At 37.8% G+C, this 13,730-nt stretch overlaps 2 protein-coding genes across 6 annotated transcripts in view; one reads left to right on the top strand and one right to left on the bottom strand.

Annotated features, from left to right (window-relative positions):
• Positions 1-7,513, bottom strand: part of LOC128880801 (uncharacterized) — a 51,452-nt gene extending 43,939 nt beyond the window's left edge. The window contains exon 1 of the mRNA XM_054131256.1: positions 7,334-7,513. Within this exon, the coding sequence (XP_053987231.1) occupies positions 7,334-7,366 (33 nt within the window). The 5' untranslated portion in view covers positions 7,367-7,513. The remainder of the gene's footprint in view (positions 1-7,333) is intronic.
• The window catches only part of LOC128880802 (FMRFamide receptor-like), a 41,913-nt gene that overhangs the window by 19,385 nt on the left and 8,798 nt on the right, over positions 1-13,730 (top strand). For 4 of the 5 annotated variants that reach the window (XM_054131259.1, XM_054131257.1, XM_054131258.1 and 1 more), the window contains 3 exons: positions 8,795-9,713; positions 13,109-13,377; positions 13,503-13,692. In XM_054131259.1, coding sequence (XP_053987234.1) covers positions 9,417-9,713; positions 13,109-13,377; positions 13,503-13,692 — 756 coding nt within the window. In that variant the 5' untranslated portion in view covers positions 8,795-9,416. Of the gene's footprint in view, positions 1-7,506; positions 7,567-8,794; positions 9,714-13,108; positions 13,378-13,502; positions 13,693-13,730 lie in introns of those variants that run through there. The other variant, XM_054131262.1, reaches the window with a different exon arrangement.

The following is a 13,730-nucleotide window of genomic DNA, read 5'->3' as shown; positions in this document are numbered from 1 at the left end:
TTAATTGTTGAATAATTTTCTTAGTATATCAATTATAGACTTATTTATTGCTAATGTCCATTTTTATTCGTGAAACATTCATGAAAATGTCGTGGCTGACAGGTGAATAATAGAGACAAGAGTTATATGGCATTAGCTTTAATTAAACCCCCCATACGATACGATCTGTTGAACAACACGTTGTACAACGGATCGTACCGTCGTGCGGGAACCCGCCACAGACAATGGAATCTCATTCATACGGTCGAAGTGTCCGTCGAAGTGGTTTATCGTACAACGTATCGTACGATGGGTTGTACAACAGATCGTATCGTGTATGGGGCCCACTAGAGGGTGATTTCAAATTGGCAACATATTTTTATCAAAACAAAACATAGCCTATATCACTCAGGGATAGTGTAGCTTTCTATTACTGAACAAATTTTTAAAATCGGTTCAGTAGTTCCGGAGATCAGTCGGAACAAACAGACAACAGACAAAAATTTCGCAGAAGCGTGTTTAGGTTTTAGCAAAGTGCGAAAAGTCATATAAGACCGATCGCACACGGCGCAACCGATTTGAAATTAGTGTTGCAAACCGTTTGCGCTCTTTGTTTTACCTACTCCGCTATCTTTGTTTTACCTAGATCCACGGTCGCATGCAACTATGTAGTTTCAAAGTGCTTTGAAACTAATCGATTTAAAAAAAGCATTATTTCGAAATCACAAACAGACACTCCAATTTTATTTATATAGATAATGTTATTCGAAACGTAGGCAGGTCTGACGAACCTGAGCACAGCCCAGGAGACGCGCCGTCTGATCTTAACCGGCTGTTACCACTTGCCGCGTTTTGATTTCGTCGCGTCGAGTCGCGTCGTGGCACCGCCTTACCTTACACCTTGCATCTTCGCGTCAGCAAAGTAAGGGAAAAAGCAAGCGATCCGAGTATCGACGAACGGAAAAACAAAAGCGAACCGTGAATGTTCGTGGAACAGGGAATGCTCGAAATTGAACTTGTTGAAAGTGTCGTTTGCGAACGGTCCACGGCGGAATGAAATTACCATCGCGCTTTTACGAATGTACACGATATATCGGTGACACAATTCTAAAGTTCGTAATAGCTGCGCAAAAGAGAAGACACCAGATGTTGTTCACACTTGGAAGTTATTACTTCTAAGTGACAGTAATACCGTCTCATTTCCTGGCTGCTCCACTTTGCGAGACCAACGAGACCAGCAACCTCGACGCGATGCGACCGATTTACCAAAGTCGATCTAACGATGCCGAACGCGACGCGACGTGACGCGACGCGACGTGACGTGCCGCCTCTGTCACGCAAACTTTATTATTACTTGTATTAGCAGCAGATTACTATAACAATAACTTTATTGAATATTATAATGCATTCTAGATATACACTCCCAGACAAAACTCCCGACCCTCCCAACACTCGCACACCTGTGCTATCTTTAATATCTCGTGTTAAGATTATGCTAGCGTGAAAACTCGTGAGTTATATGTAAAACGTACCTTCTACGAATATGTAAATATAACATAGATTGACTTTACTTCAATGATTTCTCTTAATTCGAAGAGAAGCACGTAATTCAACCCAGACGAAATGATAGCATACTTGAAAAATAAAGATATATATTTCATATAACACCACTACCACAACAAAAGTATACATATTTCTTAGAATAATATATATACAAAACTATATTTTTCTAATAATGCGTAAAACCCCCTTTGTTTTCTGTAATTTCCACCATCCTTTAAGGTAAAGAATTACATATATAGTTATTTAATTTTTATTTGTGTTAAATTTTCCCATTCGGTTATAACGCAAGTTTTTAATTCATTTATATTTGAAAATCGTCGGCCTTCAGCATACACTGCTTGCAAAAGCATTGCCCAGCAATTTTTGATGATATTATGGTCGGGTGCGCGCGCTGGCCATTGACGAGTGGAAATATTCTCCTTAAAAAAATATTCCTTAATAATTTTAGCAGCATGTGTTGCAGCATTATCTTGCTGAGATATATATGGTGTAACAGCAGTGCGTTCTGCATACGTATAAATTTGATTTTTTATTAGTTTAAGGTAACGAATGCTATTCATTTTGCTCTGAATAAACTTAATTTCTGTTTTCCCTTGATATCCGTTAACAGCCCAGACCATATTACTCCATCTCCACGCTTTTGACGTCGATTTTTGTTAGCGGTTGTTTACGAACATCGTAATAATAATACGTACATCCGTCTGGGCCATCAAGGGTGAACCGTTTCGCATCCGTAAAGATGACTTTTCTCCAAGTCTTCTTCCAAAGTACATGTGCATTTGCAAATAACAACCGTGTCTCCTTGTGTCTTGCGTTTAGTGATGGTTTCGCCATTAATCTAGCCCGATTTATAATGCCTAGTCTGGAGTCTTCATGGCGAACATTTTGCATATTTGTTTCTACGCCAGCTTTCTTAGCGATCTCTCTCGCAGTAGCACGAGAATTGGAAGCAGCACGTATTATTGCTCGTGTATCGCGTTCAGATAATGCTGCTGGCCTTCCTGTACTTTTATTTTTTCCATATGCACTTGTATATTTCAGCAAATTGTACAATAACTCTTCAAGTGCGACTAATTTCTTTTGGAATTTGAGTAATGGATAACTTTTGTTTCCGCAGAGCTAATATTACACCAATGTCACTTTCACTAAGCTTTTTGTCACGACCCATTACGAGGATAGCGATATAACAAAGCTCTAGAAATTGAACGTAATAACTCCATGCAAATTCACGGAGCATTAAAGAATATGTAAACCTAGTTCAAGTGTGCTATCATTTTGTCTGCGTCGGATTATGTATTTCTCTCCGAACTAAGGGAACTCATTGAAGTAAAGTCAATGTATGATGTTATGTTTACATATTCGTAGAACGTACGTTTTACATTTAACTCAGAATTTCCACGCTAGCATAATCTTAACACGAGATATTGAAGATAGCACAGATGTGCTATCTTTTTGTCTGGGAATGTAGACTCTACCAAATTTCAATGCAATCGGTGAGTAATCACTTCTGAGCCTTCCCTTGTTAGACTTCGAGTCGCCAAGGGCCCGAAGTATCCAACAATTACCAATTAAAAAAATTCTGGGAACCGATTCGCAAACACGACCACGGTAATTCCACGTAAACAATTGTAACTCTAACGTAACGTACCTGCGTAATGTGTAATGTATAAGATATATTTGCGACAGAATTTTTGTTCGTCATTCACTCGTCATTTATTCGAACAGAATCGGAGAGCTGCGACTACCTACCAACGAAATATATTTCCGTGCGCGGCAACTAATGGACGAGAGGGACTGGTTCAAAGAACAATTTCAGGACGCGTTGGGGGAAATTGCATACCGCCCCTCGCAATTCGAGCTGACTCCGGGTTTCATAAATCACCGCGTAGAAGTAAAATGGTCCGCGAAACTTTTCGCCCTTGCAGCTCTTTTTCCGGCTTTGTCCTCGCACATGGTCGAATATAACGCGCGTTCAAATTGAATGCGCCGTTCGAAAGTGATTCGTAATCGTAATCGAGGGCGTTTGTTTGATTGAAAAAAAATCTCTAAAGAGACGAACAAGTGGCTTCGTTAACGAATGAATAGGGGCGTGCCGAACAGGAAAATTAGTTTTCGAGTTTGTTTCGAACGACCCCGACACCGACTAACGCGCAAACGTTTCGATCATGTACGATAGGTGCAAACATTTAAACGATTTACTGCTCGAAACAATTTATCGGAGACAGGAAACGGAAAGTTTGCTACAATGAAACTCAACCGGCGACGGCTGCTTCCGTAAAAGTTTAATTAGGAACGTAAATGTTCCCAATTAAACTTTCGCTCGCTGCGGCACCCTCTTTTCCGATTCTCGTTACTTTCTTTTTTCCAAAGTAAAGACCGAATCATCCGTACGTTTGCGATTAGCCGATTGCGCAAAATCGCAAGACAGTCGCTCGTTGATGCGGTTGCATTTGGATTTGAAATCTTGGAATCGGATTTTCGGTTAATTTTACTTATACGTTCCTCGAGACTCGTATGCTCGTATGCTCGTATCTCGCATTGATAACAGTATACATACAGTGGGTGTAGAAAGTACTCGTACACCGATCAATTTCCAAAAGACCTATGTGAAATTGTAATTTATTAACTTTTGTTTTTATAAACAATGATATTCTACATATTCTTGGAAATCTCTAGAATAGATACATTACGAAAAGATTAGGAATTTTGTATAAGTGAGAAATCAACAAGAAAAAACAATAAATCGATAGAAATACAGAAGCAATAAGTATTCGTACAAGTGTTAAATTTTTAAAACCTCATTTTAGAAAAGAACGAAATTTATATTAATTTATAAATAATTAATACTTCGTGGGATTTCCTTTTGATTTTATAATTACTGCAACTCTTCTAGACATTAAATTAACTATCATAAATGTCGATGTTATTCGGGATGAGATCTTCTTTCATTCCTTTATTACAGCACTTTTAAGTCTTTTTTTACTGGAAATTTGATGTTTTCTAATTCCCACGAAACAATAAACTGATGTGCTTATGTTACAAATTCTACTGTAAATTGTTCGTCACAAGAATCGTGCGAATACTTATTGCTTCTATAATTCTACCAATTTTTCGTATTTTCTTGTTAATTTCGCAAATTATATAAACTAGTAATTGTTGTTTGAACTATATTCTAGAGATTTCCGAGAATATGTAGAATATCATTGATTATAAAAAAAAAGGAGTCAATAAACTACAATCTCATACAAAAGTTTTTTGGGAAATTGATCGATGTACTGTCAAAATTATAAACTAAGTACATACAGGAATGCAATCATGATTCGTTAAATGAAATGTAACTTATCGAAAAGACGTTACAAGCAAATTGCAAGTAATCTATAAAAGTACGCATGAAGATAAAATTTATTATTACTGTTATTATTAATATAATAGAACAATAGAAAAAAGAACACACACAGTATATACTTTGCGGCAAATAATTAAATCGATACTAAACGTAAATATAACGTTTGAAACTATGAAAAAAATAAACTGCGCGGTAGTGGTGACGCTGAAATTCTGAGAAAAATTTCTCCTACGTCCCCTGGACCAGGCTTATAACGGGTACTCGACTGTACTTTGAAAACTAGAGTGCACATTTTATACGTTAATGTTAGTTCAGTTTTTAGAAGGTCAAGACACGGTATAGAGCGTGCGAATAATGACACGATATGTAGCTAGAAAACTACTCTATTCTGTACGTCTTTACTCAACGAAAGTTTATACAGCTCCGAACCATGTCAGAAAATCACAGTCGCGAGGACACCGTTGACGGTCCTGTTTTCTTAAACAAAGTCCTCTGGCAAAACCTCCGTTCAGAGAGGGAGCACGCAGAAACTAAACACATGGTCTGTTTCAGCCATTTACCTACTACTACTTTTCTAACATTAACAATTTGTGTTGCAAGCGTTGAAATAGTTTTGCGAGCAACTGTATTCCAACCGGTTCGGTTCGAATTTAAACGATACGCGACAGGTACGATCCTCGACAAAGGTACACCGATGCGTTAAATCGATATACATACGTAGCAATATACGCACGTAGAGTCACAGAGGGAAAACATGTACGGCTCGCGTACAGAATGGGCGAAACGGAAATTAGGAGTGGACAAATTAACGACGGTTCGAAACGTGTCAATCAACGCACGAAAAGGCACGTAAATGGCATGGAATCGAACGGTGCGATCGAATTCAGCATCCACGATTAGCTCAGAGGACCAGAAACCTCTGGGCTACTATACATATACACGGTCTGTCTAAAAATAAACCGAACTTTTGTTATTAAAAGAAAAAAGTACAAGTAAAGTTTTTACACACACGTTTATTTACTCAAAATAATTTCCCTCTGCGTCAATACACCGTATAGACCGCGTAATTAACATTTCGAAGGACCTTTGCAGCTCCTGTTTTGGTAGCCCGTTTAGTATGGCGGTTACAGCGGCCTGAATCTCCGAAATGTTGTTATAATGTGTCCCTTTCATTAGAATTTTCAATTTTGGGAAAAGAAAATAATCGCAGGGAGACAGATCAGAAAAGTAGGGTGAATGATCAAAGCTACAAAGCCAATTCCAATGAAAGGGACACATTATAGCAATATTTCGGAGATTCAGACCGCTGTAACCGCCGTACTAAACGGGCTACCAAAACAAGAGCTGCAAAGGTCCTTCGAAATGTTAATTACGCGGTCTACACGCAGAGGGAGATTATTTTGAGTGAATAAACGTGTGTGTAAAAACTTGTACTTTTTTCTTTTTATAGCAAAAGTTCGGTTTCTTTTTAGACAGACCGTGTATAATGTACAGTGTGTGTAGTACGTATTCGTATACCGATCAATTTCTCCCAAAAATTTGTGTGAAATTGTAGTTTATTCACTTCTTTTTTTATAATCAATGATATTTTACAGATTCTCGGAAGTCTCTAAGATAGATATAGTCCAAATTTACTAGTTAATACTAGTTAATATAATTTACTAGTTAATATAATTTGTGAAATTACCAAAAAAAGTGCGAAAAGTGGGTAAAAGTATAGAAGCAATAAGTATTTGTACGATTCTTATGACGAACCATTTACAGTAGAGTTTGTAACGTAAACACATTAGTTTATTGCTCCGTACGAGTTAGAAAACATCAAATTTCCAGTAAAGTACTTTTAAAAATGGCTATAATAGAGAAATTGAAGAAGATCCCACTTCGAATAACTAGTAATTTATTTAATTTAATGCTTAGAAGGGTTACAATAATTATAAAATCAAAAGGAAATCGCACGAAGGAAGTATTGTATACTTGTAAATTAATGTAAATTTCTTTTTTTTTTTAATGAAATTTTAAAAATTAAACAGTTGTGCGAATACTCATTGCTTCAACATTCCTATCGATTAATTGTTTTTTTCTTGTTAATTTCGCAACTTACATAAATAGCTTTTTTTTTTTTTAATCAATCTATTCTAGAGATTTCCGCGAATATGTAGAATGTCATTGTTTATCAAAAATAAGTTAATAGATTACAATTCTACATAGTTATTTTGGAAATTGATCGGTGTACGAATACTTTCTACACCCACTGTATATCGGCGAGGATATTTAAACTCGTCAACATATTTCCGGTAATTAATTCTGTACAATGTCTACCGACCTGACACACTCGAGGAAGAGACATACAGGTGGATGGCTAAATTTCCAATTGTCCAATATTTACAGTATTTTATCGTTTCTTTAAATATCCATTTATTATTTGAATATATTATTTTAACTTACGAATGGTGTCGTTGATTCCCGCTCCAATTTCATTTCACGGAAAACAATGGCTAGCGTAAAACTTGGAAATTCCACAAACGTAAATCACAGTCTCGTCATCACCGCGAAACACCGACACTGATCCGTGCTTCGATAGTCAGTATTATTTACGCATAGCTTCTCCGTCCCGGTTCGACTCTTCTGTTTATCAAAGTAAAGTCGACGTACGGTGTTTACATCTCTTACAAGCATATGTAAGTTCGCATAACGCGTTCGCGATCGTGTTCGTTATGTTCCGGTAAGACCGAAAAATCTTGCCAGATGCGCAATGGCTTCTACGACTTGTTACGTACGGTAACTCTTACAAAAGACTTGTTAATGCTAGAATTGGATGCAACAGCATCGGTGATACGATCCGTGCCATGCCGTCTCCGGTTAACTCTTTGGACTCGAGAGGTGACTCTCAGTCACCATTAGGTTTCACGCAGCAAATCTACGATACCTAATGTTTCTTTACGTTTAATTTCTTTGGAACTCGAAGTGTCGATAAAATGATTATCTGCGAGGTAAAGGTGAGCTTATTCTCAAATCTAGATAGCTTAGAATTCATGGCAATAGAATGCTGAGAAACATCTCGAGTCGCTGGTAGATACCAGAAAAAAAGGCCTCGAGTGCAAAGGGTTAATTTATCAAAGAGGGTGAAATTCTTAATACTAAAGCGTTTATTTTCGTTAGCTTTGAACCTAATAGTTATCGAATAGTTTAACGTTTTGCACTTGAGAGGTGATTCCCAGTCACCATTAGGTTTCACGAAGCAAATCTATCAGGAGTAATGTTTCTTTAGGTTTAATTTCTTTGGAACTCGAAGTGTCGATAAAATGATTGTCGGTGAGGTAAAGGTGAGCTTACTCTCAAATCTAGATAGCTTAGAATTCATGGCAATAGAATGCTGAGAAACATCTCGAGTCGCTGGTAGATACCAGAAAAAAAGGCCTCGAGTGCAAAGGGTTAATTTATCAAAGAGGGTGAAATTCTTAATACTAAAGCGTTTATTTTCGTTAGCTTTGAACCTAATAGTTATCGAATAGTTTAACGTTTTGCACTTGAGAGGTGATTCCCAGTCACCATTAGGTTTCACGAAGCAAATCTATCAGGAGTAATGTTTCTTTATGTTTAATTTCTTTGGAACTCGAAGTGTCAATATAACGATTGTCGGTGAGGTAAAGGTGAGCTTATTCTCAAATCGAGATAGCTTAGAATTCATGGCAATAGAATGCTGAGAAACATCTCGAGTCGCTGGTAGATACCAGAAAAAAAGGCCTCGAGTGCAAAGGGTTAAATAACCAAACGACGCTAGGCTAGGAGTCGAACGGCTCAAAGTCTCTCTCACGGGTCAAATTTTCAAGGAGGACTCGCGTTCAATTCCGAGCGATTCATTTCCAATAGGCCAATGTAAAAATACTTGATTCTTTCAAATTGCAGATACTATCTGGTAAGCTTCCCGGAAGGTCCCAAGAGAAAAATTCCAGAGTGCAGATTACTAGGAGACCAGGAGTGAGTGACCAGTTGCGTCGACGTCGCGTCGCGTCGCGTCGCGACGCGTCACGTAGCAAATGTACGTACAGGCAACCTCCGTCAGTTCCATCCGGATCGGGAGAATTGAAATTGGTTCATTGTCGCTGTACGAAAAAGCAGAAACGCAGAACGCGAGATAGCAGTTTTGGGCATCGACGAGATAAAGTGGTTTCGTTATTATGGTACCGAAACTGTCCGCTTTCGGCTCGCGCAAAGTTGCAAGGTAGTAAAAATTTTCGAATGAAATCGAAGGGCAGTGCGACAAAGGTTAAAATTAAACGCGCTGTTCGAGTAAATTGTTTGCGGAGCAAAAAGTGTCCTCTTTGCGAGAAGTATCTCGAGCATCTGGCATCTAGCATCTAGCATCTAGTATCTAGTATCGAGGTGTAGGTATTACGCTACTCGCAAACGAACGTTATCGAGGATAAAAATGGTGACGTGATAGCGAGAGAGGACGGCGCGGCGCTGCGCGGCGCGGCCCGATACCGGCGGAGGATACCGATGAAGGAGCAAATAAAGAAACGAAACGATGGAAACGAGCTACGAACTCTTCAATGGAACCAGTTACTACGATGCTGGTCAATTATCGGAAAACTTGTCGGACAACGATAACGTGGGAGGACCGCTCGAATGTAAACAGGAAATCAATTCGGACGGTCTCTTTAATTTCATCATCTGCGGCGTGCTAGTCAACTTGATTGGTATTTTCGGCATATTCGGCAATGCGATCTCGATGATCATTCTTTCGAGACCGCAGATGAAATCGTCGATCAATTATCTTCTAATTGGCCTAGCGAGATGCGACACGATGCTGATCGTTATTTCGGTAAGTTTGTTGGCTCGTGTTTCCCATTCGAATAGCTCAAGCTTTCGACTCTCTTCGGATAATATATTTGAAAAAATGCGATCGAATCGAGTGCTGTACTGTACAGTTGGAACTAGGGATGGCGTGAAAAATCACTGTTAGTGATTTCAGAAGCGGTTCATGTTAATTGTTATTGTTAGTATCCCGTTGGCTCCTCTTAGCGGAAATTCAACAAATTACAAATGCGTCAAATTTAAATTGTATTAAAATTATATTAGTATTGCTTTTAGGCCATATTATAATACGTATATAATCCAAGAACATAATTCGTGAAAAGTGAAAAGAATATTCTCTATCAATCAGAAGCGATCACGAAGAATCACGGATCACTGTGAAAAATCATCGTGATTGAGAATGAACGTGATTAAATCACTCACGTGAGTGATTCAACAGTAGCAGTTCACGCCGTCTCTAGTTGGAACCATTTATCTACTCCGGTAAAGTCTCGATAAATGCTAAAACTCGGGACTGAACTGGTGCATTCGTGGTAGAGTTCGTACATTCTCTGATTTTTGCCGACAAGCTTCGAACGTAGAGAAAGACAGCGAATAAAGGAAAAGGACGGAGCGAAAAAATCGAGGCATGTCGGTGAAACAATGAAATGCAACGATGAAACGTTCTTATTATTAATTTTCTTGTGAAACTTTTACCACCATATTCCTGACATTTTTCTGATTAGAATGAGACCAAACACGATATAATTCGGACGATATTTGCCATGTATTTTTTTTTTTTAATTAGTGTACGATACATGATACATAATAAGTTGTTACAAGTAAATATGTTGCGAATTACGTCGTGTTTTTGGTTTCATTCTAATCAGAAAAATGTCAGGAATATGGTGGTAAAAGTTTCACAAGAAAATTAATAATAAGAACGTTTCATCGTTGCATTTCATTGTTTCACCGACATGCCTCGATTTTTTCGCTCCGTCCTCTTCCTTTATTCGCTGTCTTTCTCTACGTTCGGAGCTTGTCGGCAAAAATCAGAGAATATACAGTAACTCACGAAAGTATTTGAACACTTAGTACGAAATAGTACTTTATTAATTATAATAGGTATATTATCGGATTGTCTGGAAAGTCCATGCCGATTTTTAGTAGGCGATGCATGTCTGAATATATCGAAATGGTTGAAAACAAATAACATGCGGACATCCCTTAAAAGGTGGAAAAATTGTGGAACAAAATGGTACATATATAATTCGATAAATATATATCGAAATTCAAACGTGTCTTTGAATGTTTCTTAAAAATTGGCACGAACTTTCTGGACAACCCAATATATAACATTTACTGAAATATTATTAACACTGTAAGGAGGTACGACTCTGCAGATTATATAGGTAAAGTTTCAAACAAATCGATATATGTAAACAATAAATTTGAATTATTTCTTGTAAACATAGAGATTGCTGAAGCCACAAAAGTATTTGAACACACAAGAGTGAGTTCCAAGAATCAATGAAAACTTAGTTTTTTCGGTCACTAAATGTAAACATTGATTGTTGTTAGTCATCATCGTACATACATTTGTCAGTCTGAGTCTAGCATTCATTGTGAAATAGTACGATATTGATCATGTGTCTAAAAACAACTGAAATTCCTGAAAGTAATAGAAAATTAATTGTCGAGTGGCGTAAAGAAGGAAAGACGTACGGTGAAATAAGTAAATTATTAAATATAAGTAGATCTACGACACGTTATATTATTAAAAAATCGAAATCCGAAGGAACTTTAAAAAATAAATACCGTTCAGGCCGAACAAAGAAATTAACCGAAAGGGAAGAAAGAGCTTTGCTCCGCGAAATAAAAAAAATCCAAAGCTTTCTGCTACAAAACTTGCAACAGTAGTTATACAGAATTATAATAAAGATGTGCATTCAGAATTATGTAGAAGAGTGCTACGTGAAAATGATTATCATGCCAGGGTTCCTAGAAAGAAACCATATATTAGTGATACTAATAAAAGGAAAAGATTGAAGTTCGCCAAAGAATGTATTAGTAAAGATAATGCATTCTGGAATAAAGTGATAGTTTCAGATGAATCAAAATTTAACGTTTTTGGGTCAAACGGACGGAATTTCGTTTAGAGACAAGTAAATACAGAGATGGAATCAAAGAACTTATGTGCTACAGTGAAACATGGGGATGGGTCAGTTATGATTTGGGGGTGTATGGCGGCAAACGGCACCGAGAATTTGATCTTCATAGAAGGAACAATGAATAAATACAAATATTTGAACATTTTACAACAAAATTTAAAGGAAAGTGCAAGAAAATTAGGTATATACGAAGACTTTTACTTTCAGCAGGATAATGATCCTAAGCACACTGCAAAAATTGTTAGGGAATTAGGGTTATATATAATACCTCCCACATGCTAGTTACACCACCACAAAGCCCTGATATTAACCCGATTGAACACCTATGGGCAATAATGGCGAAAGAATTACAAAAATTTAATATAACATCCACGGCATGTTTAAAGGAAAAAATACTCCAAGTTTGGAATTCTATTTCGCCAAGTATTACAGAAAAGTTAGTAAACAGTATGCGTACTCGCTTACAGGATGTTATTCGTGCCAAAGGCGGACCTACTAAATATTAAAGATTTAAAAATTACCTGTTCAAGTACTTTTGTGGCTTCAGCAATCTCTATGTTTACAAGAAATAATTCAAATCTATTGTTTACATATTTCGATTTGTTTGAAACTTTACCTATATAATCTGCAGAGTCGTACGTCCTTACAGTGTCAATAATATTTCAGTAAATGTTATATAATATACCTATTATAATTAGTAAAATATTTCGTACTAAGTGTTCAAATACTTTCGTGAGTCACTGTACGATCATGTAAACACTGCTCAGCGATCAAACTCATTGACTCCCCAAGGGGTATACCCCCCAGTGATGAGGATGGTTTCAAGGCATTTATGAGAGAGAAATTTGTGCATTTGTGGAAACTTTACTGTAATACGTAAAAGTAGCTAGACACGGATTCTGGCTCCTAGTTTGTGGTTCCTGGAAGAGGTCGCGTCGACTTTACGTATAGCTTCGACAAATTTACGCGAACACTACCAGCTTTTGTTTCTTGCTAGCTCGGCCGAGAGTGCCTTAAAAGGGTTGACCGCGGTGGCGTTTTAAGTCGCGAGAGCGTGGAATTGTAAATGAAAGGTGGAAAAGATCGATTCGTCTAACAATAAGTACTCGAACATTTTCTTATGAATTAACAAACGACGCACCGACCGATCGCAAAGTTTACCCGATCGTTGTTTCCTCGTTTCGTTGACTAATCGCTAATCGCTAATCGCTCGTTGGTTTATGGCTCGTAACAAAAATTTGTCCTTTTTCAGATGCTGATTTACGGTTTGCCTGCGATTTATCCGTACACCGGCTTACTGTTCGACTACAAGTTCATCGTCTATCCAAAGATCGTTCGATTCTTGTACCCCTTGTCGTGCATAGCACAAATAGCGACGGTGTATTTGACGTTAACGGTAACGCTGGAAAGGTATATAGCGGTCTGTCACCCCTTGAAAGCGAGATCTTTTTGTACATACGGAAGAGCTCAACTGGCGGTCCTGATTATCGTGGTATTTTCCCTTATTTACAATCTGCCGAAGTGAGTGCTCTCTTTCTCTCTCACTCACTTTTTCTACGATACATTAATCCACACGATACACGTAGTTCGCCAACGATTATTACGGGATATTAGTAAAGGACGTTTATATTTTTCGCTGTCCGCAGATTCTGGGAAATAGTCACCTACACGGAAGTTCATTGGAAGTACAACGTGACGGTGTATTGTTTATATCCAGCAGAGCTGAGAAGGAACGATCTGTACGTGACTCTCTACGTTCACTGGATGTACTTTTTTATTTGCTATTTGTTTCCCTTCCTAGCTCTGGTAGTCTTCAACGCAGCCATCTATTTACGGGTGAGCAAGAGCATTACCATCGGCGTTTTTTTATTTTC

This window comes from Hylaeus volcanicus, chromosome 8 (assembly GCF_026283585.1).
Source record: "Hylaeus volcanicus isolate JK05 chromosome 8, UHH_iyHylVolc1.0_haploid, whole genome shotgun sequence".
NCBI classification, from domain to species: Eukaryota; Metazoa; Arthropoda; class Insecta; order Hymenoptera; family Colletidae; genus Hylaeus; species Hylaeus volcanicus.
This window is presented reverse-complemented; position numbering and strand designations above follow the sequence as displayed.